The 25,379-nt window shown below is 41.5% G+C and overlaps 1 protein-coding gene across 1 annotated transcript in view; it reads right to left on the bottom strand.

Moving 5' to 3' along the window:
- LOC144809499 (sodium- and chloride-dependent betaine transporter-like) overlaps nucleotides 1-25,379 on the bottom strand; it is an 887,191-nt gene that overhangs the window by 335,588 nt on the left and 526,224 nt on the right. The window contains exon 7 of the mRNA XM_078673718.1: nucleotides 21,859-21,993. Within this exon, the coding sequence (XP_078529844.1) occupies nucleotides 21,859-21,993 (135 nt within the window). The remainder of the gene's footprint in view (nucleotides 1-21,858; nucleotides 21,994-25,379) is intronic.

Genomic DNA, 25,379 nt, shown 5'->3' with positions numbered 1-25,379 from the left:
ACTTCAAGCGGCTCAACAACCCAGTTTGTCCTTCATAAGTGGAATATTTTGAGGTGATGTGTTTGCAGCCGCCAATTTGTGAACAGATATCAGCAAGGTATGAAGAAAATTCCCATTCCTATGAAGAATATGCCTGTATGTTATGCATCCTTTCAATGCATAACGCCTTAACCAGGAATTCCTTCTTCATTTTTCCTTCTCTTTACTTTTCATATTAATATATGTGTGCTACAACAATATGAAATAGGAATATGAAAGTATGCCAATTTTTATTTTATTTTATTAGTACTCAAGTGACTATATTGGTCTTTAGAGTCAAAAGGCCTCAATTATTTTGTGGATAATATTTTCACCCAGTACCTCTCTAGGTTGCACAGTTTTGTCCGTATTTTTATCTTACTGGCTACATTTCTTTTGGAACAAAGCTTGCTACTAATTCTATTGCCTGCTTCTTAACGACTTCTCAGATCTTTCTCCAAGACTCCCCTTTACACTCAGCTCCAAGGTTGATGGGTAGATCGAGACGATCCCTTTCTATTTCATCTAAGCCTAAACGCTCCTTCACCAAAAACTCAACACTTTTCACTGAACTTTCCAAACTGGAAGATTCAGGATTACTTAAGTCTGAGAGCTATAATATAGACATGGATTCCGCTCAGGCACCACCAGGGAAATCCAATGTGAAACACTTGAAAAAGGATCCCCTTCACCTCCTAAACCAGCCTCACCCGTTTCAATGGAGTTATTGTTACAAGAAATAGGAGCACTTAGACCCTTTGTTGAGGAAACTAATACCAAACTTTCAGATAACTGGTCTCATTTTTTATACAAGACTTACAGCAGTAGAGGAAAATGTCTCCTCAATTAAAGATACCACTAAGAGCGTTACCCACCTTGATTCTGAAGTGTCAGTCCTTCAAAAGCAGGTTGAGGACCTCGAAAACCACAATAGGAGAAACAATTTATGTATTTATGGCTTGGTGGAAGGGACGGAAGGTACAGACTCACTTACTTTCTTTAAATCCTCCTTGCCAAAATTCTTCATATGTCAGCGGACACTGCGCTTAACATACAATGAGCACATAGGTTGGGCCGTCCCCCTTCAAATGCTTCACTTTCGCAGAGACCAAGAGGAGTCATTCTTTACTTCCTAGAATATACTGATTTGTTAAAAGTCTTGGCAGCAGTGAAAACTACTCAATGGATTTCCAGGTCTGGTTCGACATTTATTTCTGACAAGTCTGTGCCAAAGCTGCTGCAGCCACACGCAAAGCCTTTCTCAACATGAGACCGGATCTTCGCTCAATGGGAGCCAGATACGATTTCTTTCACCCTTGGTTCTTTAAGGTTACGTACAACAACAGAAAAACAACATATGAAGATCCAATATGGCTACAAACCTTTATTAACTCACACAAGACTGATCATATGGACTATTCAGGACCTTCCTCTTCACATATTACTTGACTTTTCTGAACTTTATATATGAGTTCTCATCTATTTTCTTAATCCAGTTTATATGATGTTCATCTCACACATATGTTGATCTCTGAACTTAAATAGCTTCACAGTTTATTATTGCTGTTTTTGCATGTTCTCGTTTGTTTTATTATGTCCCACTGCTCACCTTTTCATTGTTTTGCTTCATAAATTTATATTAAATATCTTACTCTTCGCTTTCACAGATATATCCAGGTTGTGGCGTGATCCTCCCCCGGTTTTGGCCTAGTCAACCCTGGAAGTGTCGTCTGTTCCATGTGGTTCCATCCCTCCCTACATCCATGTTTCATTTTTGTAAGGATTCCCATATTATTCTTTTTTCTGGTGTCTCTATTATTACCGTCTTTTCTTCTCTAGCCTCACAAATATCAACACCATTTCTTGTCCTGTCTTTCCTATTCCTCCTTTCACTCACATTCTATCGAAGACATCACCTTACATAAACATCTTTCCTTCTTGTTTTTATGGCTTGCTTCGACTAACTGTTTCTTTCACTTGCCTTTATCTTATTATTGATTTGATCATACATCTGTTACTCCTGTTTGTCTATTGTTTTTTTCATTGAATTGGATTTGTGCTTATTATTCTTGCTATTTCCGTTTTTTGATCTTATTTGCCATTAAAACTGGTCTCCTGTAATGTTAGGGGTTTAAATTCTCATATGAAAAGACAGAGGGCCCGATTCACAGAACTAACTTAAGACAAAATCCTAAACTTACTACCATTTTGGTATTCACAGAAGGCACTTACTCATTTTGGTATTCACAGAAGGTATTTACTCATTTCGGTATTCACAGAAGTTAGGAATCCTAACTTTAGGACTCCTAAACTGAAAAAAATCCTAACTTTAGAACTTTCGGTATTCACAGAAGCTATTTAGGAGTCCTAAAGTTAGGACTCCTAACTTCTGTGAATACCAAAATGAGTAAGTGTCTTCTGTGAATACCAAAATGAGTAAGTGCCTTCTGTGAATACGAAAATGGTAGTAGGTTTAGGATTTTGTCTTAAGTTAGTTCTGTGAATCGGGCCCACAGAGTTTTAACTCACCTAGCCAAACTGGATGCTGATATAGTATTTCTCCAAGAGAAGCACCTCACAGACATTGAATCGTTAAAACTAAAAAAGGGTTGGGTAGGGGAAGTATTCTTCTCGCAGGGTGATGGTAAATGTAATGGAGTTATGATACTTTGTCGCAAATCGCTTCCAGTTAAATTTATATCACAAGATTCTGATGCTGAGGGTTGATGGCTTAATGTTGAATTGCTCTTGAAGGGTGCTCCAGTTTCTTTCCTTAATGTTTATGCTCCCACTGGTGGTGACTCCTCTTTTTGGACCTCTTTTGCTAAGCAAATTACTCAATGCATTGAAGATAATTTTATACCAGCGGTTGATTGTAATCAGATTTTCAACCCATTTATACATCGAAATTCCAAAGTTGCTTTTATCCCCAACAAGCCCCACAAATCTTTTGTTCATACTATTACTCAACATAAACTCTTAGATGCATGGAGATTATGTAACCCTACTACCAGGGAATATACCTTTTATTCCCCTGCTCACCACACCCAATCACAAATAGATTACTCTTTTGTATCGCATAATATTTTACAACATCTCACAAACACTGAAATCGGTCCTATTATCGGATCATAACCCTGTTTCAATTGGCCTTGATATCTTGCCCAGAGTAAATGTTCTTAAAAGGTGGCATTTTAATAATGCTCTTCTTCTGGATCAAGTATTTACCTCTTCCTTTACCACCTTTTTCAATGAGTATTTTGAGTTAAATCAAAGTGAGTCCCTATCATTTTCAACTATCTGGGATGCCTTTAAGGCCTCAGCAAGAGACTACATTATTGGATTTGTTGCCAAGAAACGAAAAATTGCGCTTAAACATATCAATGACCTCTTTCAAGACATAAAGGGACTGGAGCACTCGTACTACACTTCTCACTCGAAAGATTGTGTAACAGCCCTCATAAACGCTAAACTTCAATTTAACAAGAAGGCATAAGATAATGCAACATTAGACTTATTAAAATCTAGTGCGAAATTCTACGGAGGCAGGGAAAATTTTGGCTAATTACTTTAAAGTTCGGCACAACAAACTAACCTCTGAATCTATCTTTGATGACCATTCTGTTTTAAAATTTAAAGATGATGAAATAGTGAATGATTTTTCTCTTTTTTACAAGTCACTATATACCTCTGAAACACAATCCACAGAACATTTGTTATCACAATTCTTTTATAATATCCAAAAACCTCATCACGTTCCTCCTGATTTGTCATACCTAGATGTACATTTAACGCAGCAGGAACTCCTAGATGCTCTCCAACACCTCAAAAAAGATAAAGCGCCAGGCCCTGATGGTTTTACCGTTGAATTATTTCTTTATTTTTCCAAATTATTACTACCCAAATTGCACTCCCTCCTAAACTCTTTTCAATCCATGAATAGATCCGTTGTCTCTTTTTAAGAAGCGCACATTTGCTTTATTCTTAAGGAGGGTAAATATTCAAAATATTGTAAAAACTACAGACCCATTTCCATTCTTAACATTGACTATAACATTTTTTTCAAAGCATTAGCCCTTCGTTTAGACTCTTACCTACCAAATTTATTAGGTAAAGAACAATCTGCCTTTGTCAAGGGGGGTCTTATAACAGACAATACACAACTCTTTTTTAATGTTTTATCCAAATCTTCCCATTTACAACAATCACTCGCAGCAATAGCATTAGACGCGAAGAAAGCGTTTGATAGAGTTGAATGGTCTTACCTCTTTTATGCCATTCGATGGTTTGGTTTTGGCCCTAAATTTATTTCCCTAATCTCTCTCCTTCACTCCAATCCTCAAGCTGCTGTTTGCGCTAATGGCTTAATTTCTCCATTTTTTTATTTAGGCAGAGGAGTACATCAAGGTTGCCCATTATCTCCTTCCTTTTCAATTTGGCCCTTGAACCATTTCTTTCCAAAATACGTTAAAATTCAAACATACAGGGCTTAGAATGACCAACGTTTCATATTAAACTTGCAGCTTACGCTGATGATATATTGCTCTTTCTGGCATGACCAAATTAATCAATTCCTGCTTTTTTATCAGAGGTTCATTCACTCTCCATTGTTTCTGGCTACAAATTAAATAATGATAAATGCAAAATCTTACCCCTGGCTAAATATACTTTTAAATTGGACTTTACCCCTTCTAATGTCACATGGAATGCTAACCATATTAAATATCTAGGATTACGTTTTACCCCTTCAATCTCGGACACGTTAGCACTATGCATGAATAAATGATTTCAAAAGATTTCAGAGTTAACCACTAAATGGCATCCTCTTTAGTTGTCCTGGTGGAGTCCTGGTGGGGCTGTCTGCGCAATATAATGATGATGCTCTCCCCCATAGTATTATTTACTATTTCTAACATCCCTGTACCTGTTTCTGCTAAATTATTTTAAAAAGTAAATTCCATCCTCCCTACATTCTTGTGGAATAATAAGAGTCCCCGAATATCTACTTCAAAATTATCCCATCCTAAAACAGAAGGAGGAGTTATTTTCCCAATTTTCTGACATATCAAAAAGCATTCTTTCTTCATCAAGCTTCATTTTGGCTGCTCGACTCAACAGAAGATTGCCATTTACGGACTTCAATCGAACGCCTATTTTTAATTCCCTTCTCCTTTCAGGAATATCTTTCCTTTTCACGTAAATCACAATCCCTTACTTCTAAGCTCTTGGGGCCTCATTTATGAGGCTGTGCGTCACTTTTATGCCGCGGTGCGTCACTTTTTGTGACGCACCAGTGGCGTAAAAAATGCGCCATGTTGCGCCATATTTACAAAGTGACGCATCTAGGTAGATGCGTCACTTTGTAAACCCCTGTGCCACATTATACCTGCGCCAGGTATAATGTATGCAAGGGGGGCGTTTTGACTCAAGAAAGGGTCATTGAAGTGATGCAGTGAAATCTATGTGATTTGACTGCGCCACTTCTAGGACTCAAATGCGTCAAAATCTTGTGCCTGCCTCACAGCAGGCGTAAGACTGATGCAAGCCCTTTCACATGGGGATTGCCCCATGTGAAAGGACACATTGCTGGAGTTGCGTCACTTTTGTGACACACTCCAGCAATGCGTGATTTTTGCGCCTACAGATACGTCAGAAATACTGACGTATCTGTAACTCCTTGCGACATGATGCGTCATACTATAAATATGACGCATCATTGGTGTCGCAAGGAGGGCGCAATGAAAAGTGACGCATCCTTAAAAAATAAGGTAGTCAGATGGCTAAATTGGAATAGACCCTTACCGGCTCATTTACATAATGAAATTATCATGGTTAGAAGGTTGCCCTGGTTGGGTAAGACAGCTAAGACTATAAATGGGGACTGTATAACAGTTAATTTTAGAGACCCCCGAACTGTCTCCCATATCTGTGCTGGCTTTAATAGGTCATATGACTCCACCTTCCAGACGCTTCCATTGTCCTTCTTTTATCCCCCTAATCATATGGCCCATGGAAGAGGTACGGATGACTGGACAAAGGTCAAGGGTAGGGGAAGAAACAGAAGATTCGATGGTAAACCAGTCCCCTTGCCAACCCGCATTCCTTTTTGCGACTATAATCGCTTTAGTTGTCTTGATGCAGTAGACTGACTACCCCCTGTTCCCCAGCTGTTATCAACGGGAAGAATCCCAGACCTTATTAAAGAAACTTTGGTGGGAAGTATTGACCCCTCTAAGTATGACCCTGTGGAGCATTTACTAGTGGCTGTAGCACAACCGGGGATAAAAAAAACAGTTGGTCTCTACTAACCCCTTATGTGATAACCTTGTGGAGCACTGGCCAACAACCTTATTACAATCAAGGGCAGCAGTGAAAAACGACCCCATAGCCCAGAGGCCTTACCACATAAGGTGCCCCCCCTGTGTCCTTAAGAGAGTTCATAGGTGTGGAGGACGGCCTCTATGGTACCGGGTATAAACTAGTGAGCTGGAATATCGCCGGTTGGCGAAATAAAGAAGAGACTCTTGGTTGGAGGGAGACTATTACCAGTTACGACATACTCTGCCTCCAAGAGACGTGGTCCACGGTAGAGATACATTTTGATGGATACGTGTCTTATAATTGTTTAGCGCAGGAATCACCCATGGGCAGGGCAAAAGGTGGGCTGGTGATTCTATTGTCTGTGAAGTTTCCGGTGCAAGTAAGATCCCATACCACCATTGGATTCCATTCACAGGTACTCTGGTTACAACAAAGTGGGGGCCGAAATATTTTGTTAATTAACCATTATAACAATGTGTTTGACCCCTCATGCTCCACAGTAGTTAATGAATTGGAGACTGCAGTTGAGAAAATTTGTAGGGCTAATCATGCCCCTCTTGACATCATTTGGGCGGGGGGGGATTTTAACATCCGCACATGCCCCTTCTCGTTTAAGAATGTCTGCGGTTTTGATGGTGTAAGAGGGGAGGACCGGGCTCACTTTGTCCATACCCCATATGGAGAGTCTCTTAATGCATTTATGCTGAAACTAGATCCGTTAATTCACCAGCCGGGAAATGATAGTGAGGGTAATATTGTCCCTACCTTTGTAGGGAGGAACTCAGCTTCTGTCATCGACTATCTGTTGGTCTCAGTTAATATCAGCTCTCTCTGTACTATTCCAGAAACTGTGGATGTGGGCCTGAGTGACCATAACGGCATCACTATGTCTACGTTAATTTGGGGGAGGAAGGCTCAATCCGTCCGAAGGACTGTTGCTGAAATAACTCCCTGTAGACAGAACGGCATCAGGATCAAATGGTGCGGGGATAACTCAGAACAATTGTTGTTTAAAATTGTGGTAGCTAGTTTTCAAGAGATGCAACGCTGTTTAGATGTTAATACAGGAGCATCATGTATCCTTCTCGAATTTGAGAAACTAAATGACATTATCAAGAGGACTCTAACTATCACTAAGGCCAGTAGTTCTAGGGAGACTATAGGCTGGTTCGATAGGGCCTGTACAAAGTCCTTACGAGAACTAAAGAAAGCTCTCTCAAATCGCCCTAGGGACAGGGAACTTGTTAAATCTCTTAGGGCAACCTATAAACTCCATCTGAACCGCAGGAAGCAGGAGCTAAGGGAAGAAGCATGGGACAATCTCTCAAAAGCGTCAGAGCTCCGGGACAGTAAGCTTTTTTGGAATACTGTCAATAGCCCTTTCATCCAGAAAGAGGAATTCCCTGTATTATCGGCCCAGGTTAGTGAGGCAAGCTGGGTTTCGTATTTTACCGGGATCTCTAACCCGGACGGGGAAGATTTTACATGTTCCAGGGCCATAGCCCCCGGCCCAAATCTACCCCTGAATATTACAACAATAGAGGTAGACAATGCTATTCGGAATAGTAAGGGAGGAAAGGCCCCTGGACTTGATGGGGTGCCGGTCGACTTGTATAAAGCGGACCTAGTGTTATGGGGCCCTCTCTTGACCCAGGTTTTTAATGCGGCAGTTAAGGAGTGCACTCCCTCTACATGGGGTGAGTCCATAATAATTCCGATTTATAGGAAGGGCGATAGAGGCGAGGCTAAGAACTATCGCCCAATCTCCCTTCTAGACTCATCCCTGAAAATAATGAGCCGGGTGCTCTTGCTGCGACTGGAAGAGTGGGCAGAGGTTAATGGTATCCTTGCGGATTCCCAATTTGGTTTCCGCAAGGGCCTCGGTACCATCGAGCAGTGTATTAATTTAGACTTAATCATTGGTAAATACACCCGTGCCAAGCAGGGCTCGTTATTCCTCTGTTTTGCGGATCTTTCCAGCGCATTTGACCTGGTGGATCAAGCCCTATTGTGGACCACACTACTTGATTTGTGCGCCCCTCCTGCAATTATTTATTTTTTGGCCAGATTGTATAGCAAGCTGACGGCCCGGATTCGATTTGGCAAAGCGGGGGAATGCACCAATAACATCAAGGTCAAATCAGGTATCAGGCAGGGTTGTGTCCTTGCCCCACTCCTTTTCTCCCTTTTTATTAATGCTATGGACTCCGAGTTGAAACTGGTTAATGCTGATGCACCGCTTGTTGAGGGCCTATCGATCCCCGTACTGCTCTATGCAGACAACACTGTTTTATTATCAAGAACACCTGTCGGTCTCCAGAGATTAATGGATAGTTGTTTTGATTTTATAAAGGTGAGGAAACTAAAAATCAATAATTCGAAAACTTTTATCATGGCCTGCGGGAAGAAGTTAAAGAAGTTAAGATCATTCCAGTTCAAGGATCAAAAAATTGAAGTGGTGGATAAATTCTGTTATCTTGGGATTACTTTTAGCAGCAGTGGCATGTGGGCACCGGAGATAGTTAATATTAAGGCTAAGATGAATAAGGGTGCTTCTGGTGTTTTAAAATTTGCCTCTAAAATTGGAAGTCGTCGTATTCATGACATGTTGTATGTTTACCGACACAGATGTGCTCCAGTGGCACTCTATGGATCGGGAGTCTGGGGACACTGTCGCCATGGGAATCTGCAAGTGGCGGAAAATGACTTTCTAAAGAGGCTTCTTTGTCTCCCAACCTCAGTTTCCAATGAGCTGGTCCACCAAGAAGTTGGGTTGCAATTTTTGACTGATTTAATAGGATTGAGACCACTATTGGCCTGGAGATCCATCTGGGCCAAGGACGCAACTGGTTTCACTAGGAGAATCATTAATGACTGCCTCCGCTTGGATAAATATAGTCTGATCCCATGGCTTAAATATATTGTAACATCATATAGAGACATTTTTATATGGATGTCTTTTCGGATCCAGCTAGCACCACAGATATTTCCAAACAGGAGCTAAAGCACGTCTATCTGGGGGTTAAAGCAAAATTGCGTAGTGAAGCGAGCCGCCAGTTTGTAACTCATCAATTTTACCATTCTAATAACTTGGCAGGCGATGGCTTTCCGAAGTATTTACAAGTTGTCACTAAGCAATCTCACCAGTATGTCCTCACCAGACTAAGATTAGGCATCGTCCATAATCTGGTGGCTCTCCCCCTGTTAAATAAGCATACGTCAATCCCCTGTCCATGCGACGGGACTTCTAAGCAGAGCACGGTGCACTTTTTGCTTATTTGTCCTTTATATTTGTATCTCCGTATTGCCTACCTTAAACCCCTTTTTAAAAAATACTCGGTGTCCACTGTTAAAACTGCCATGAGGCTTTTATTTGCTCTGGATGTACCGGATGTGTGTTTTTTTACAGCAACATTTATCTTGAAATCCGTGTCCTCCAGGAAAAGTATGGAATTTATACCCCAACTGTGAATGTACTGTTTTTTCGTAAACTAGCTGCTATTGTTGATTTGTTACCTTTCCTTTTTCTGTGATAGTACTGAATTCCTCATTTTAAAATTTTTACAGCTGTTGTGGAATTTTGATGCAATTTCTTGTATGCTTTTATGATGTTTTTTTTAAATGATCGAATAAAGCTTTGAAACGAAAAAAAAAAGTGACGCATCGCTGTTTTCACGCAGCGATGCGTCACTTTTCATAAATGAGGCTCCAGGAGTCAACCTCTCCTTCAACACACAATACACTAGATTCTTTTCTCAACTCAACAATTTGGCACAATAAAAATGTGATCATTCGTAATAAACCTATCTATTGGAAGACTTGGAGAAAAAAGGGATCCATTTGGATACATCAATTATTTTCACAATTAGAATTTCTACCTTTTCTACATTAGCCAATCATTCAGTTTACCTGCTTCTTTTAAGTCAAATCAAATCAAATCAAATATACTTTATTCGTTTTTTGTGATACAAAACCATAAAAGTTCATAAAATATACACTTAACAATCCATGATTATTAAAGGAACACTTAAAGTGACCAAAATACAGTAAAAATAGGGATTCCATCATAAGAGAATTGTCCACTCCAAAATTAGACAGTATCAAATGAGTTCATATGTGATTTTACGTGTCCTACCACATTGCGTAAGATTTCGGAAGAGGAGGAAAACTGGGGAATTTGGGGTAAAAGTCGTGTAAGTCCCATAAGGATATTGGGCCGTCTCTTACTTGAGGCGGACAAGTTTTTAGGTAAGGGACAATATTTCTGTCTCTGAATCTCACAAGTATCAAGTCCCCAGCAACATCTTTGTGAAGGGAGCCCAACCAACCCACCCTTCTAACACTCCTTATTGCTCTGTATAAGTTACGAGGGAGTGGCCTGTTTTTGGACAGCCAGAATTTGGTTTTATTAAGTAAGTCAAATTGTCTCTCAGTTTTTCCAGGTTGGAGAGCAGGTACACCCGCAAGGATGCACACGAATGGGGCCGCTTCTGGTGGTAGATGAATAGTATTAACTTTGTTCTGACCTACTCCAGGTGAGGTCGTCTGGGGAAGGGAGGCTTTGGCGGGGTATTTAGCTATTTTTTGCCCTGATGCACTAGGGCCAGCAGGTTGTGTTTGACGCCTTTTGTCCTCCGCAGGGGGTTTAGAGACTAGGTGAGTAGGAGGTGACATAGGGTGGTTAAATATGTCACTGCATATATCAACCCGCGGGTTTGATTTGATGGCTTTCTCTATTCTAGAGAGCCTATCCCCTAACATGTTAATTTTTTCAAGCAGTGGTGCTATCATAGAGCTTACCAATTGTTCGATAAGGGGTAGAATGTGGGAGTGGGGAGGAGGTGTTAGAGCCTCTGGATTCTCAACATTCGAAGGGATCATTGGGGAATTGGCGGAGGGTGTGTTTAAGCACAGTTTTTGAGTTTTAGGGTTGTTTATACCTTGAATGGCACCTTTATGTTTCCATTTCATCGATGGAACCAGGGGGGGTACAACACTTACGGTAATCGGGCTGCAGGTTTTGGTAAAATATATAGGGGCATCTAAAAGTGTAAGCTTATCTGGTAGTGTACTGGCGTTTTTGGGCGGAGGGGGAGTTTCCAAGGAAGCATAGTTGGAATTACATAAAAGATTTAACTCGTCTAACAGGGAGGGCATTTGCCCAAAGCCCGCTACGCTAGTAGACTGGTCCCCCTTGGAAGTCATGGTAGATAAGGAAAATAGGGATGCGATATATGAACAGGACCACAAGTAGGGAAACGGAACGAATGGGGGGGGTATTTACCCTCTTGATGGTAGGCCTACAATGTGACAGCCAAAGGGTATGGCCCGTCCCGTCCTTATCCGGCCTTTGAGGGCCATAGAGGGCCCACCCTTTGCCCGGGCTTAGCCCCGGGCTATATCCCGCGCGCGTCCCGCATCGCGGGAATAGTAGCGAGAATAAATCGCTGGAGGCAGGGGGGCGGCAACGCCGAGGGAAGAGGCAGCAGCTGTGAGGCACCGAGCCTGCTGGTCCTCGCAGTCCCTCGGCGTGTAGTCCACTTCGTCTCCTTTCCCCTCAAGGCAACCCGCAGAGTTCAGAAAGCGCTTACAGAGCGCAGGAATCCCACGTCGTTCTCCCCAGCAGCAGCCCAGCATGAGCGGCACCCGCGGAGCAGGGGCCACGAAAAGTATTTGAAATGTCCAGGTGGGGGGGCGGCAACGCCGAGGGAAGAGGCAGCAGCTGTGAGGCACCGAGCCTGCTGGTCCTCGCAGTCCCTCGGCGTGTAGTCCACTTCGTCTCCTTTCCCCTCAAGGCAGCCCGCAGAGTTCAGAAAGCGCTTTCAGAGCGCAGGGATCCCACATCGTTCTCCCCAGCAGCAGCCCAGCATGAGCGGCACCCGCGGAGCGGGGGCCGCGAAAAGTATTTGAAATGTCCAGGTGGGGGGGGGGCGGCAACGCCGAGGGAAGAGGCAGCAGCTGTGAGGCACCGAGCCTGCTGGTCCTCGCAGTCCCTCGGCGTGCAGCCCACTTCGTCTCCTTTCCCCTCAAGGCAGCCCGCAGAGTTCAGAAAGTGCTTACAGAGCGCAGGGATCCCACGTCGTTCTCCCCAGCAGCAGCCCAGCATGAGCGGCAAAATATAACCTCCTTAAAAAAGCTCTGTTAGATACATGGTCTCAGTTTACCAATGCACCTGTTAATGTTAACACTACTGATTCATCGGAACGTCTCCACACTTCATTATGTACCCAAAGCATCCACTATCTACAGCTCCCTACAAGATATTGCAACTATTAGACAAAAATCTAAAACAGAGGTTGCATGGGAACACTATTTTAAAACATCTTGGCCATCTTCTCTCTGGAGTATCATTTGGGCTAAGATACTAAAATCTTCCAGAGCAGCAAATACAATGCAAACTCTGTGTTTTATATATAATAGACTCCTACTAACTCCGAATACTTTAAATTAAAGGTTTTCTACTGTATTAGATACTTGTTGGACATGTTCATCTTCGAATGCTGATTTATTTCATATGCTATTCTCTTGCTCATATGTGGACTCAAATTAATTTAATTTTTGGCACAAATTTTTGTTTTTCCTCACTCATGTATTCTTAGCAAGTCTTTCACCTATTTGGAATAATACTGTACCTAACATCAAAATTATTGATTTGTTATTAGCGGTTGCTTTTCAGCAAATTACCATAAATTGGAAGGACTTCACTAAAATCTCTTATAAGGCTTGGTGGTATGCTGCATGCCGCAATCATAGGTTAGATACATCCTTTGTGTATCCCATACATATGGCTACGAAACTTTTAGAATTATGGTCACCTGTTACATTGTCTATTGATGCAAGTGCCAAAAAAGGTTCTTTGTCGCTCCCATCTCAACAAGAAGTTTCTAAACCACCTTGAACCTCCCAAATGTTCCTACAGTTGTATATTTTTTTACGCTGATCACATCCTTTTTTTATCGTTTCGTTTTCTTTTTCTCCACTAATTAATCCAATTCTTGTAAATTTGCTGTAGTAAATTTGTACTGTAATTACGTAGGTTTAACACCATATATTGTATATTGACACCTTTACTCTTTTCAATAAAACTTTCTTTTGAACTTAAAGATTTGTAAATGGAGCTAGTTTCACTATTATTTGTGTTGGGTGTAGAGCAGTGTAGAGCAGCTTCTCCCGGGAAGCAGCAGTGGGGCGGGGGGGGGAGGAAGGAAGGATGCCACCTCTCTTCCATCTTCTCCATCCTCTTCCTGGCTTCTACTCTGCATACAGGAAGCACCCGGCTCCAAATAGCCAATCACAACACTGCAATGCTGCTTTGTGGTTAGTCTGAGCACCGTGGTTCGGCTCTCATCTAGGGAAGGTGAGCCTGGGCATGTTCTCCAACCAGGCTGTAATGCAGGTTTGGTGGGGAACATGCAAAGTGTGCATGAATATTTGGCCTGCCCGATAGGGTCGGCCAAACATTTATGCATACTTACATGGTGCCCACCAAGTGGGGAACATCCCTCCGCCTTAGTGGAGGAGCCACCACTGGTTGGGAGAGTAATGGGCTTGCAATGAGAGCAGCTGTACGTGCTTGTACTTATATCACAGGTCAGCATATTCTAATGCTATTCACATATGGTTGAATTCACACTTGTGGTAATTTTCAGAAGGCACAAGGAGCAATGCTACCTTGGAGATTGTTTACAGCAGGGGAAATAATTATGCTGTGCTTTATTACATGTGCTTTAAACTGTTTTTTGCAGGTATTGTGATATGAGGTGTGGAGACATGAAACAGAACCATAAGCATTAACTGAGGAACAAATTGGTTAGGTGCATGTTGTAACGTAAGCCCTGAGGAATGCTCTCTTATGTCTATAAGTGTACCTGAAACATATTGGTCCATGGGAATAGCGAACCAATGACATATATAAGTACAATGTGTACCTGCCTAATTTTGGAAACATTTAGTAGCTAAAGTAATTGGCATTAAAAAAAAAAATTCTTTCTACTCTCCGATTTGAGATGGAGACAGCTGGAGTGCACTCAGTTTTATTTATTACTAGCTTACCCGTCGCGCGTTGCTGCGATCTCCGAAGAAAGGAAATTCAAGGAAACTCGTTATGATAACATTCAATTTACATTGTGTCATTTTTATTGAAACGTATTCATTTTAATATGGAAAACATTTCAAAGTGTCGTTTTAATTCTATTTATTTATTCGAGTGCTTGTGGATACACAATGTTTTGTTTTTCCGTCTGGTGCGTACATCAGTATTTGATAGATTATGAGGGCCCTGAAGTGCCGATTGTTAAAACATTTTTATGCCAGAAACCTTCGCGGGAGTGTACTCAACAACTTCCCAAAGTTTCCTGGCATTCGGATGAATGCTGTTTTAACTCTTTTTATTTATTAGAGTGCTTGTGGATACACGATTTTTTGTTTTTCCGTCTTGTGCGTACATCAGTAATCGAAAGATTATGGGGGCCCTGGGGGACCGATATTTAACAAATAATTATGCCAGAAACCTTCGCTGGAGTGTACTCAACAACTTCCCAAAGTTTCATGGCGATCGGATGAATGGTGTTTTAATTCTATTTATTTTTTCGCGTGCTTGTGGATACACGATTTGTTGTTTTTCCATCTGGTGCGTACATCAGTATTCAAAAGATAATGAGGGCCCTGGGGGGCCGATATGTAAAAAAAAATAATTTATGCCAGAAACCTTCGCGGAAGTGGACTCAACAACTTCCCAAAGTTTCATGGCGATCGGATAATTGGTGTAGTAATGCATAAAGGACAAACAGACAGATAGGCAGACAGACAGACATACATTCGTATTTATATATATAGATAGATAGACTAGCTTACCCATCGCGTGTTGCTGCGATCCCTGAAGAAAGGAAATTCAAGGAAACTGGTTATGATAACATTCAATTTACATTGTGTCATTTTTATTGAAACTTATTCATTTTAATATGGAAAACATTTCAAAGTGTTGTTTTAATTCTATTTATTTATTCGAGTGCTTGTGGATACACGATTTTTTGTTTTTCTGGCTGGTGCATACATCAGTATTCGAAAGATTATGAGGGCCCTGGGGGGCCGATATTTAAAACAAATGTATGCCAGAAGCCTTCGCAGGAGTGTACTCAACAACTTCCCAAAGTTTCCTGGCGATCGGATGAATACTGTTTTAATTCTATTTATTTATTCGAGTTCTTGTGGATACACGATTTTTTGTTTTTCCGTCTTGTGCGTACATCAGTATTCAAAAGATTATGAGGGCCCTGTGGGACCGATATTTAAAAAAATGTATTCCAGAAGCCTTTGTGGGAATGGACTCAACAACTTCCCAAAGTTTCCTGGCGATCGGATGAATGCTGTTTTAATTCTATTTATTTATTCGAGTTCTAGTGGATACACGATTTTTTGTTTTTCTGTCTTGTGCGTACATCAGTATTCGAAAGATTATGAGGGCCCTGGGGGGCCCATATTTTGAAAAAATGTATGCCAGAAACCTTTGCCCGAGTGTAATCAACAACTTCCCAAAGTTTCATGACGATCGGATGATTGGTGTAGTAATGTATAGAGGACAAACAGACATCCTGACAGACATTCATTTTTATATAGATAGATAATACATGGGATTCTGCAATCCCTGTATAAACTACTGTCTCTAATTTCTCTATAACCAGTGACTTGTGCCGCACCCATTGGCTAATTATAAAGAAAAGATGTCAGAACTGGACTATTATAAGTTATTACAGTTGACTTATGTTGTAAAAATGCCTGCTGCCAGAGCCAGCTGCCAGCAGCGGTCCGTGCAGGTAAGCCCCGTGAGACGGGGCAGAGGGGATGTTGATAGATGACGGAATAGGAATTATTATTTATTTAATTTTCCCTATTCTGTCATCTGTCAACTCCCCCCCATTTCTACACAGTCCGGGTTAGTATAGCTTTTATTTTTTCAACAGAGTTGTATGGAACTGTTTCTAATCTCTTTTTGCAACAAATAACTAACAGGTGCTTGGTGATTTTGCACGAGAGGTTTTTTTGTATTCTTCATGTTGGCAGACATACTCGCTCTATCATATGAGAGAGCTACACAACAAAGTTTAAAGTGATTTGTGGGAAAGGTGATGGTGTGTCTAGGCATTATGTAAGATAAATTACCCCCCGGCACACATAATAAGGATATTACAAGTCACCTCGGCATTTCATAAAGTTATAAAAGAACTTTGCCATTTGCCATGTTACTTTATATGGTTATGGAATTCCTCTGTGACTTGCAATATCCTTCTAATGTCCAGCATATGGTACTTTATCCCTTATATTTATTGATGTAATAAGGTTGGGGTGTTATAAAGTGGTGCACAACACAATGGTCGCCTCAGAGTGCAGATGATACCTGTACAAATTACCTTAATCCTGAGCATCAACAGTCATTACGGTGGTTGATCCAGTAAGGTAAAATACTGCTTTTATTCGGGAAACAGCCATAAGACTGCATGCCTCACATCACATGCCTTTACAACGTGGTTGTTACAATGACCGCGTTGTTACAACGCAAACCTTTACATCGCCAGCCGTTTCAAACGACTTGCTGTAGGGGGCGCATGTTGGATTTAGAATCCAACACCTTCCCTGCTGTTGCACAAACTGGTGTAGGAATAGTAAATTATACTATTCCTAAATCCAGCGCGCTCCCTACAGCAAGCCCTTGAAATTAATTGCAATGTAATAGTTTGTGTTATAACAGGTATGCAATGTAACCCATGGGAAGTAAAAGTATATATTCCTTTTATTCATTTAACCAAGCAGCAAGTCCCTGCAAAGTGTATTTTTAAGTGTCATACTGTCAAGTGGGAGAGGGTGTGAAGTTGAAAGATAATTGATAAACTGCATTTGATTCAATGAAGAAACCTGGAAGGGCTAAGGGACTATATTTATTATTCCTTTGGTGAAACTCACTGGGTGAGGACCCTCAGAAAAACTATAATATCTCTTTCCTCGATTCCTCTCATTTTATTTGGGAAAGAAAAATGTACAAATCAGGCTTTAGTTCCATTTTATGAACTATGTTCTCATATTCTACTACACTCCGCCACTCTCAATTTCTTATGTATAGCACATATATGTAAGTTTTTGGGGCAGCGTACGTATGTGTGTTTTTAGACATGGCTACCTGGCTTTCTTACCTTTGCAAACTTGCAAAATGTATTATACTGCTAAAATAAGTACACAACGGAGGTTCTGAAAGTATTGCTTGTATTGCATGCAGTGGGGCGCTAGTGGTGGATTCAAATTGTATTTATGGGTAACAGGATATGCTTGAATGTCACACTACTTGTTGGTTGCTTTTGAAAAGCTTATAACAAGCGCTGGGATTGTGTTTTCATAGGGCAAAGCAACTCACAGATTGCATGCTATCAGATTCCTTTAAATAACCCTGCACAAAAAATAGACTTTTCCTTTTTCCTCTTCTTTATTTATTTTGAAGTAGCTTACCCGTCACGCGTTGCTGCGATCTCATAAGAAAGGAAATTCAAGGTAACTCGTTATGATAACATTCAATTTACATTGTGTCATTTTTATTGAAACGTATTCATTTTAATATGGAAAACATTTCAAAGTATTGTTTTAATTCTATTTATTTATTCGAGTGCTTGTGGATACACGATATTTTTAGTTTTTCCGTTTGGTGCGTACACAAATAAATCAGAAGGTTTTCCTTCGCGAGAGCTGGCCACATACAGTTGTCCATGTGAGAAGCACGGATTCTCCAAATCTAGTCCACACACTTGCAGCGATTGTCCTTGTGCTTTGTTGATGGTCATTGCAAAAGCGAGTCGCACCGGAAACTGTAAACGTTTGAATTCAAAAGGCATATCTGTTGGGATCATTGGAATACGTGGCAACAGTACATCTTCCCCCTTGAATTCCCCATTCAAAATTGTAGCTTCGATGACATTGTTCATCATCTTTTTCACCGAAAGTCTTGTACCGTTGCAAAGTCGTGGTGCATTGATGTTTCGGAGAAGAATGATCGGCACGCCAATTTTCAATGTTAAAATGTGCGGTGGCATACCTGGCAAATCCAGTGAATTCAAGAATTCCGTTGGATAATTGACAACTTTGTCTTGATTAATCACAGTTGGAATACGTGGCAACAGTACATCTTCCCCCTTGAATTTCCCATTCAAAATTGTAGCTTCGATGACATTGTTCATCATCTTTTTCACCGAAAGTCTTGTACCGTTGCAAAGTCATGGTGGATTGATGTTCCGGAGAAGGTTGATCGACACGCCAATTTTCAATGTTAAAATCTGCGATGGCAAATCCAGTGCTTTCAAGAATTCCGTTGGGTAATTGACAACTTCGTCTTGATTCATCACAGAATCGATGGACTTCTACGTTGTTGCTTCGCCTGGTATTCCGTAAATGGAAAAATTCAGTATTCAAAAGATTATGAGGGCCCTGGGGGGCCGATATTTAAAAAAATGTTATGCCAGAAACCTTCGCAATAGTGTACTGAACAACTTCCTAAAGTTTCATGGCGATCAGATGAATGGTGTAGTAATGCATATGCCAGAAACCTTCACGGGAGTGTACTCAACAACTTCCCAAAGTTTCATGGCGATCAGATGAATGGTGTAGTAATGCATAAAGGACAAACAGACATACAGACATACATTCGTTTTTATATATATAGATGATGGGCCTTTCCTCCCCTTCTACCTTATGCATGCCACTTCTGTATTCAAAGTACTCTAAATTTCATGCCTGTCTATCTTAATTTCTTTGAAACCATATCCCTTCAACCTAACAATATCTATTCATTCCAGCAAGCATTGCTCTTCACATAGCCCCCACTAAAGGTCACACCTTAGCCATTAATGTACTGCAAGGACACTGGAGTAAATGCATGGAATGGTTTCCTTAATTTGCAAGACAAACCCCAATAGCCAATGAGCTGACTCTGGGGCTCCTGGGTAGCATTCTAATTTCTATAAAGTACTTCAACGCCTCGTCAGTGCAATATAGATACAATTTCAATACTGTTCAATTGTAATACAATACAAGGTGAATCACAGAACAAACCAACAATTGACTATTGGTTCGTGGACAGCTGTTTAGGAATATTTCTGAAATATTGTCCTGTCTACTTTTAGGAAGCCTACCTGAAACAGCCACAGTACGGAGTGAGATGAATGTCTTTAATGGGAATGGCAGTGGAGCAGGAAAGCAGGAAAGGGCCATGCTTCCTGCTGAACTCACCTGGCAGAAGTGTGGTGCAGTGGCCAGAGCGTCTGACTCGGAGCACGGGGCTCACGGTTCGATCCCAGAGAACAGCCCAGCATCATGTGACTCTGGGCAATAGCTCACTTAATCTCCCTGACAGCCCCCATCGCCTTGAAAACTTAAGGGGTGATATGTTCGTACTTTACAAATAGGAATTATTATTATTACGCCAAGTGGTCCCATGTGCAAGGCAACCAAGTTGTATGCGAAGTAGCACCCAGTTTCCAGTGTTGGTTTAACAAGGGCCATCGCACAAGCCCTTGTATGCACGGGCCCCCACACAAGCCCCCCTATGTTTAACATCTCTCAGAAGCACCCAACATGGCATTGTTATGGTGATTTTGCCATGCCTGCTTTTAAACAACATACATTTCTATGTTTTCTCAATTTCCTTTGCATGTCTTCCTACCTATAGCAGCAGGTGTCAAGCGCCCAATGACCCGGCTTTTCAATGGACCTATAATGACACCAAATACTCCAGTGAATGCGTTGTTAGCTGGATGGCCAGTCGCATTGCTACTTTGTGTACAGCTGAGCACTACTAAGTTTCTAGATTTGTGGAAGGACTGTTGTCGGTGACAAGAGCACCAAATGTATGAGGTGGTAAGAGCCAGAGGAGGGGAGCATAGGTCAAAAGAAGCAGAATATGACATTAGAGTGCTCTGGTCTTTAAGTTCCCTTGCTGCTTTGTTCCTTTCTAGCCCCACGCAAGCCTTGCTAGTTTGGCCTCTCTCATGACAGCTTGACTGCTACTCTGACAGTGCAAATTTGTGTGAACGATTCTGTCATTTTAGCAGGTATAATGGCAGAATTTTGTTATCTAAATATTGTCCGCCAGAAATATTGTCAGCTAAATATCACTTAGAACAAAATATCGCCCATTGGATTTGTTTATAGAGAATCTGCACCCAATGGGCAAAATTATTGCCCCAAGCGCTCTAAAACATCCATGCGCTCTAAACTCTCTAAAAAGCACTAACGCATTTTCCTACTTGGGTTGACATGTAGCTCTGCAGGTTCTTGGACCCTGCATATCGCCCAAAGTGGGCTAAGTTAGCCAGAGAGACTGGTTCTCTGTTAGGCCTCCCCCTCCCCCCTAGTGAAGAATTTCAGCATTTGGGTAAATGGCCCTGTTCTCTTCCACTGTCCCTTATGTTCGACAAGCTATATATTTCTGTAAGAAATTCGAGTATTAGTTGAGGGGGATAAGAACCCACCTCAAAAAATAATCACGCTTCTTGTAAGGGTGAACCATTAGTGTCCCCAAGCCCCCCCAAAAACCTATGTCTAACCCTCTGGAAGCTTGATACAAATCAGTCCGGCTTAACCTAGAGGCAATGTGTAAAGTACTTGCAGTATTCAAACAGTAATACAGTGAAAACACAAGAAAGATTCCAAACCAATTTGGAAAAACAGTACATTTTAATAAATACCATTACAGCAGAACAACAAAAATCCAATCAGTAGAACTGATTAGAATCAGTGTTCACCCTAACACTAGTTCTTCTGAGCCTATTTAAAAATCCTGATGTTACCTCCTATGCCACCTCACTCAAATATTCATAAAAAACTCATTATCCTCAATACTTTTACCCTTAAGTATGCAGTTGAGAAAAAAGAAACAGTACATTTCAAAACTTCATGCAACCTCAGCTGAGAACTGAGTGATAGAGTTCAACTCTGGTGTAAAACGTAGCTAAACCTTGATATGTGTGCAACGGACATTCAAACTATGATCGAAGACCTACCAAAGTGGGGGAGACATCCAAGAGAGGGGCAAAGTGAGACAGAATACAACTTGCAGTAGCCCAAGTGCCAGAAGAATAATGGTGACTGTCTTAAGTACAGTGAAGCATTATGTTTTAAGTGTGTAGATTAAAGGACTTCTCCTATCCCACTGGAAGGCACGAGGTTGGACATTCCGTTAATGTGCTGTTGGGTGATTCTTGATTTCTGAGTTTGGGCACCTCCACACTACCTCCCTGAAAAGCCTGCAACTGCTCGCCATCGTGAACACTGAGAGTCAAATGCTGAAGGTGTTGTACTTAGCCCAGTTTGCAGAACCATAGTAGGACAGACCCCGTTAGAGGCAAACAAGCACATCCCTCATGGCTGAGGCCCAGCAGTCCCTGCTTGCTCTGTGGACTCCCGAATGGGGTTCAGCATAGATACACAGACTTCAGTAATTTATGTACACATTCTGTTCCTCGGCGTTGCTGAGAATAGCCTCACCTGTGGGTCTTTCAGCCTGGAAAAGTCTGGTGTCAGGTAGTACATGATCCCCTCATAAGCACCGGGCAACGTTACTCCTCGGACCAGGAGGACAACCAACATCACATAGGGAAAGGTTGCTGTGAAATATACCACCTGCAAGCAGAAGTGAGTGCTGATATAAGAGACAATAAACTAGCAACAGATGTGCGATCATATTAGAAGCTTGAATTACATTTCTATGGACGTGTGCTTTCCCGTAAGTCTTGCTTATTAAGACAGCCTGTTTCACTCCTTAACATGATAAGTGCATCATCATCATTGTAATGGCTAGTTCCATCAAATGTCTAAAGATATCTTGGGTCCTATTATACAAAGCTCAGAGGTAGTGCAATAGGCATGTGTGCCCATTTTTGTACCCTTGGATCACCATTGTATTACAGAATGGGCTGCAGATACTTGAGCGGCCCCTTCTGTTATACAGAGTGCACCAGCATGATCTCAAGAGGGGGTTCCCTCATTTGCATGGGACAGGACACATTGCAAATGGGTAAATCCTTTGCTCTTATTATATTGAAGATGCTGGCTCAAAGGCAAAGACGTCATTAGAGGTGGTACATAGTCCGTACACTCTGTGAGAGTGTTCCCTTAAAAAGGCAGGAAATGGGGTTCTTGGGACCCTCCAGGCATCCACCTATAGCTCGTACAGGTAGACGCCTATTTGTTGTGGCTTTTAGTACCACGGATCATGACACCATACTAAATTTGTCAACAATAAATATCCAATGTGTCTGATTATGCTGTCTGCTGATCTGAAATCTACTTGCCAAATCAAAACATGCAAGTGACTTCACTTTAATTCTCTCAGTTTCTCTAATCTGCAGTGGCCCCTCAGGGATTCATTCTTTCATTGTCATTATCTAATGTCAACGTTTGCCCTACAGGAGATGTGTCGCAAACATGAGGGACTTAATGTCCACTATGTGGATCTTCGAGGATATCTCTCCCAAATCTCAGACATTCTGAAATCTCTTCAGACTAGGAAGAACATCGCTATGATTTGCCTCGTTGTCCTGAAAAATGAATTCCTAACCCTCATTTCACTAAAACAATTTCTGCTTTAAATCTCTTGCACGACACATCCATATGCAAATGCCTAGAGGAAATGTTACCCGGGAATATTTTGATAACGTGAACCATCTACCCTCCACCACTGACATCATAACTGTCAATCAAATAGTACCCACAGACTCCTAAAAAGTGGACAGTTGCAATGTCTTCCTTGAAATCTGCAAGACCCTCATAAGATGTACCTCTGCGTCCTCCAAAGCCCGACTCTAAGACTGACTTACAACTCTCAGTGACATAACTACTTGAAACCGTTCCTGAAAACATTGGATTGGGTACCTATTAATGAGAGATGTCAGTTAGAAGGGTTCCCTCTAAAACCCAAGGCATTAACAAAGAAGGTTCCCAAATAGATGTCTGATTAATCTCTTCCTACCCCACTCAAAGGTTACTCGGTTCCTTTGTATGAACAATCAGTAGGCAGGGGGCCAGATGGAGCCCTGCCTACGGGGAAGGAGGGGGAGACCTTTAAGTAAATTGGTCCAAGAGATACACTCTCCTTAGTGTCTCAGTACTAACTCAAGCACTGGGTATCCCTTGCATGTCTAGAACAAGTACTTCCCCACAAGGACACTTAGGGCCCGATGTAGGTAGGCATTTACCGGTCGGGACCGGTAAATGACTTTTCCAATGTAGGGGGCATGTATTCACAGATTCGGTATTTTTACCGAATCTGTATTTACCGAATCGGTAAAATTACCGAATTGGTAAATACAGACTCGGTGAAAATACTGAATCTGTAAATGCAGATGTAGGTGGCGCTTTAAACAGTGCCACAGGCCCCTCAGAATTCGTTATTTACCATTAAATACTTTTGCATGGTAAATAACGAATTCAGGTGTACATGCACATCTGTGCATGTACACCTATGCCATGTGGCACACAGACATGCCCTAAGGGCACACAAGCCTGACAGTGGGGTGCTACAGGGTGTCAAAGTGACACCCCGTTCCCCCTGGCAGGATTCGGTATTTACCGATTCGGTAATTACCGAATCGGTATTTGCCATTGATTCCTATGGGCTTCAAAGCCCATAGGAATCAATGGCAAATACTGATTCGGTATTTACCGAATCGGTAAATACCGAATCATACAGATTCGGTAATTAAAAAAGAAAATTTACCTACATCTGCCTACTTCATATTTACCTACTCTTAAATACCGAATCGGTATGATTGGGTATTTAAGAGTAGGTAAATCGAAATTAGCTACATCGGGCCCTTAGTCATTAATTAGTGTAGAAGGGCCGGGAGATTGTGTGGGCAACGAGATAGGTGACTAAGAGGCAAATTGCCCTTCATGACTGTGTGACTACAGGGACATACTCCTCCATCCCCCTGAGTAGTAGGGTTATAGTCCCAAATGGGAATGGAGATCCTACAAATAGGTGAGTAAAAGACTCCACTTGCGTGCAATTTAGCATTGCCTGCCTTTTAAAAAAAATCACAGAATGATTGTGATACTAGGGCGAATAATACCCTAACATTCCGACAAAAGACCTGGACCCAAGAGGCCTGAGAATAGGGGCTGAAACATGTTGACGATGACTAGAGTGTCGTAGGACCATAATATTGTTACCCCCCTCAAATGTAATTTTAATCCATACACTCTCAGACCATTAATAAAGGGAAACCTAGGTCTGTCTGAGGTGTTTTTTTATCGATTCTAGGTACCCCAGTCACGGAAATCTCAAAAGTTCTCTCTGGAATATGGTTGACCCCATCCTTGTATTTAGGGCCCAGGATGAGACCTGATGATGAAGCATGCCACTACAAGAGTGGGTAATGGTTATACAAAAAAAGATTCCCTTTTCGTCACTAATTAATGACTGGGTATCCTTGCAGGAAAGGACTTATTCTAGACAGACAAGGGATACCCCATGTTTGACTTTTCTCTGTTACTTCAAAAAGATTTTGATTGATATCCCTTTTCACAAGAATGCAGGTCTACTGGTTGTAAAGTCAGTAATTTATCCACCTGACCACTGCCTAGAAACAACTTTTCCCTCTTCACACAGTTACAGCACCCAAATCTATCGTTTTTTAATCTGCTCCCCCTAACCTTTGTATTTCATTTTCTTTTTCCACTTAGTGTGCAGGAAATCAATATCTGAAATCAGTTTGAAAATTTGTGCCAATAATATGGTTCTTCGCCATATTTTAAGAGTGATTGTCCAAAACAGACAAGACGGACACAGGCATACAGAGGCTAGGGAGATACTCTGAAGCTGCAGATGTCTGCACACAAAGATGGAGCAAAGCATAAAAGTGAATAGACGGAACAGTATGTTGAGCATCCTAAACATGTTAAGTCCAGAACCACCTGCATACTTACAGAAGTCAGTATATTTGTAGGTATGGCCATTCTATGATGGTCTCCTCTTTTTCTTTTGTGGACTCCTTGAACTCTGATTT

Source organism: Lissotriton helveticus, chromosome 1_1 (assembly GCF_964261635.1).
Source record: "Lissotriton helveticus chromosome 1_1, aLisHel1.1, whole genome shotgun sequence".
Lineage (NCBI taxonomy): Eukaryota > Metazoa > Chordata > Amphibia > Caudata > Salamandridae > Lissotriton > Lissotriton helveticus.
Note: the sequence above shows the minus strand (reverse complement) of the source record. Positions and strands in the feature narration are given on the sequence as shown.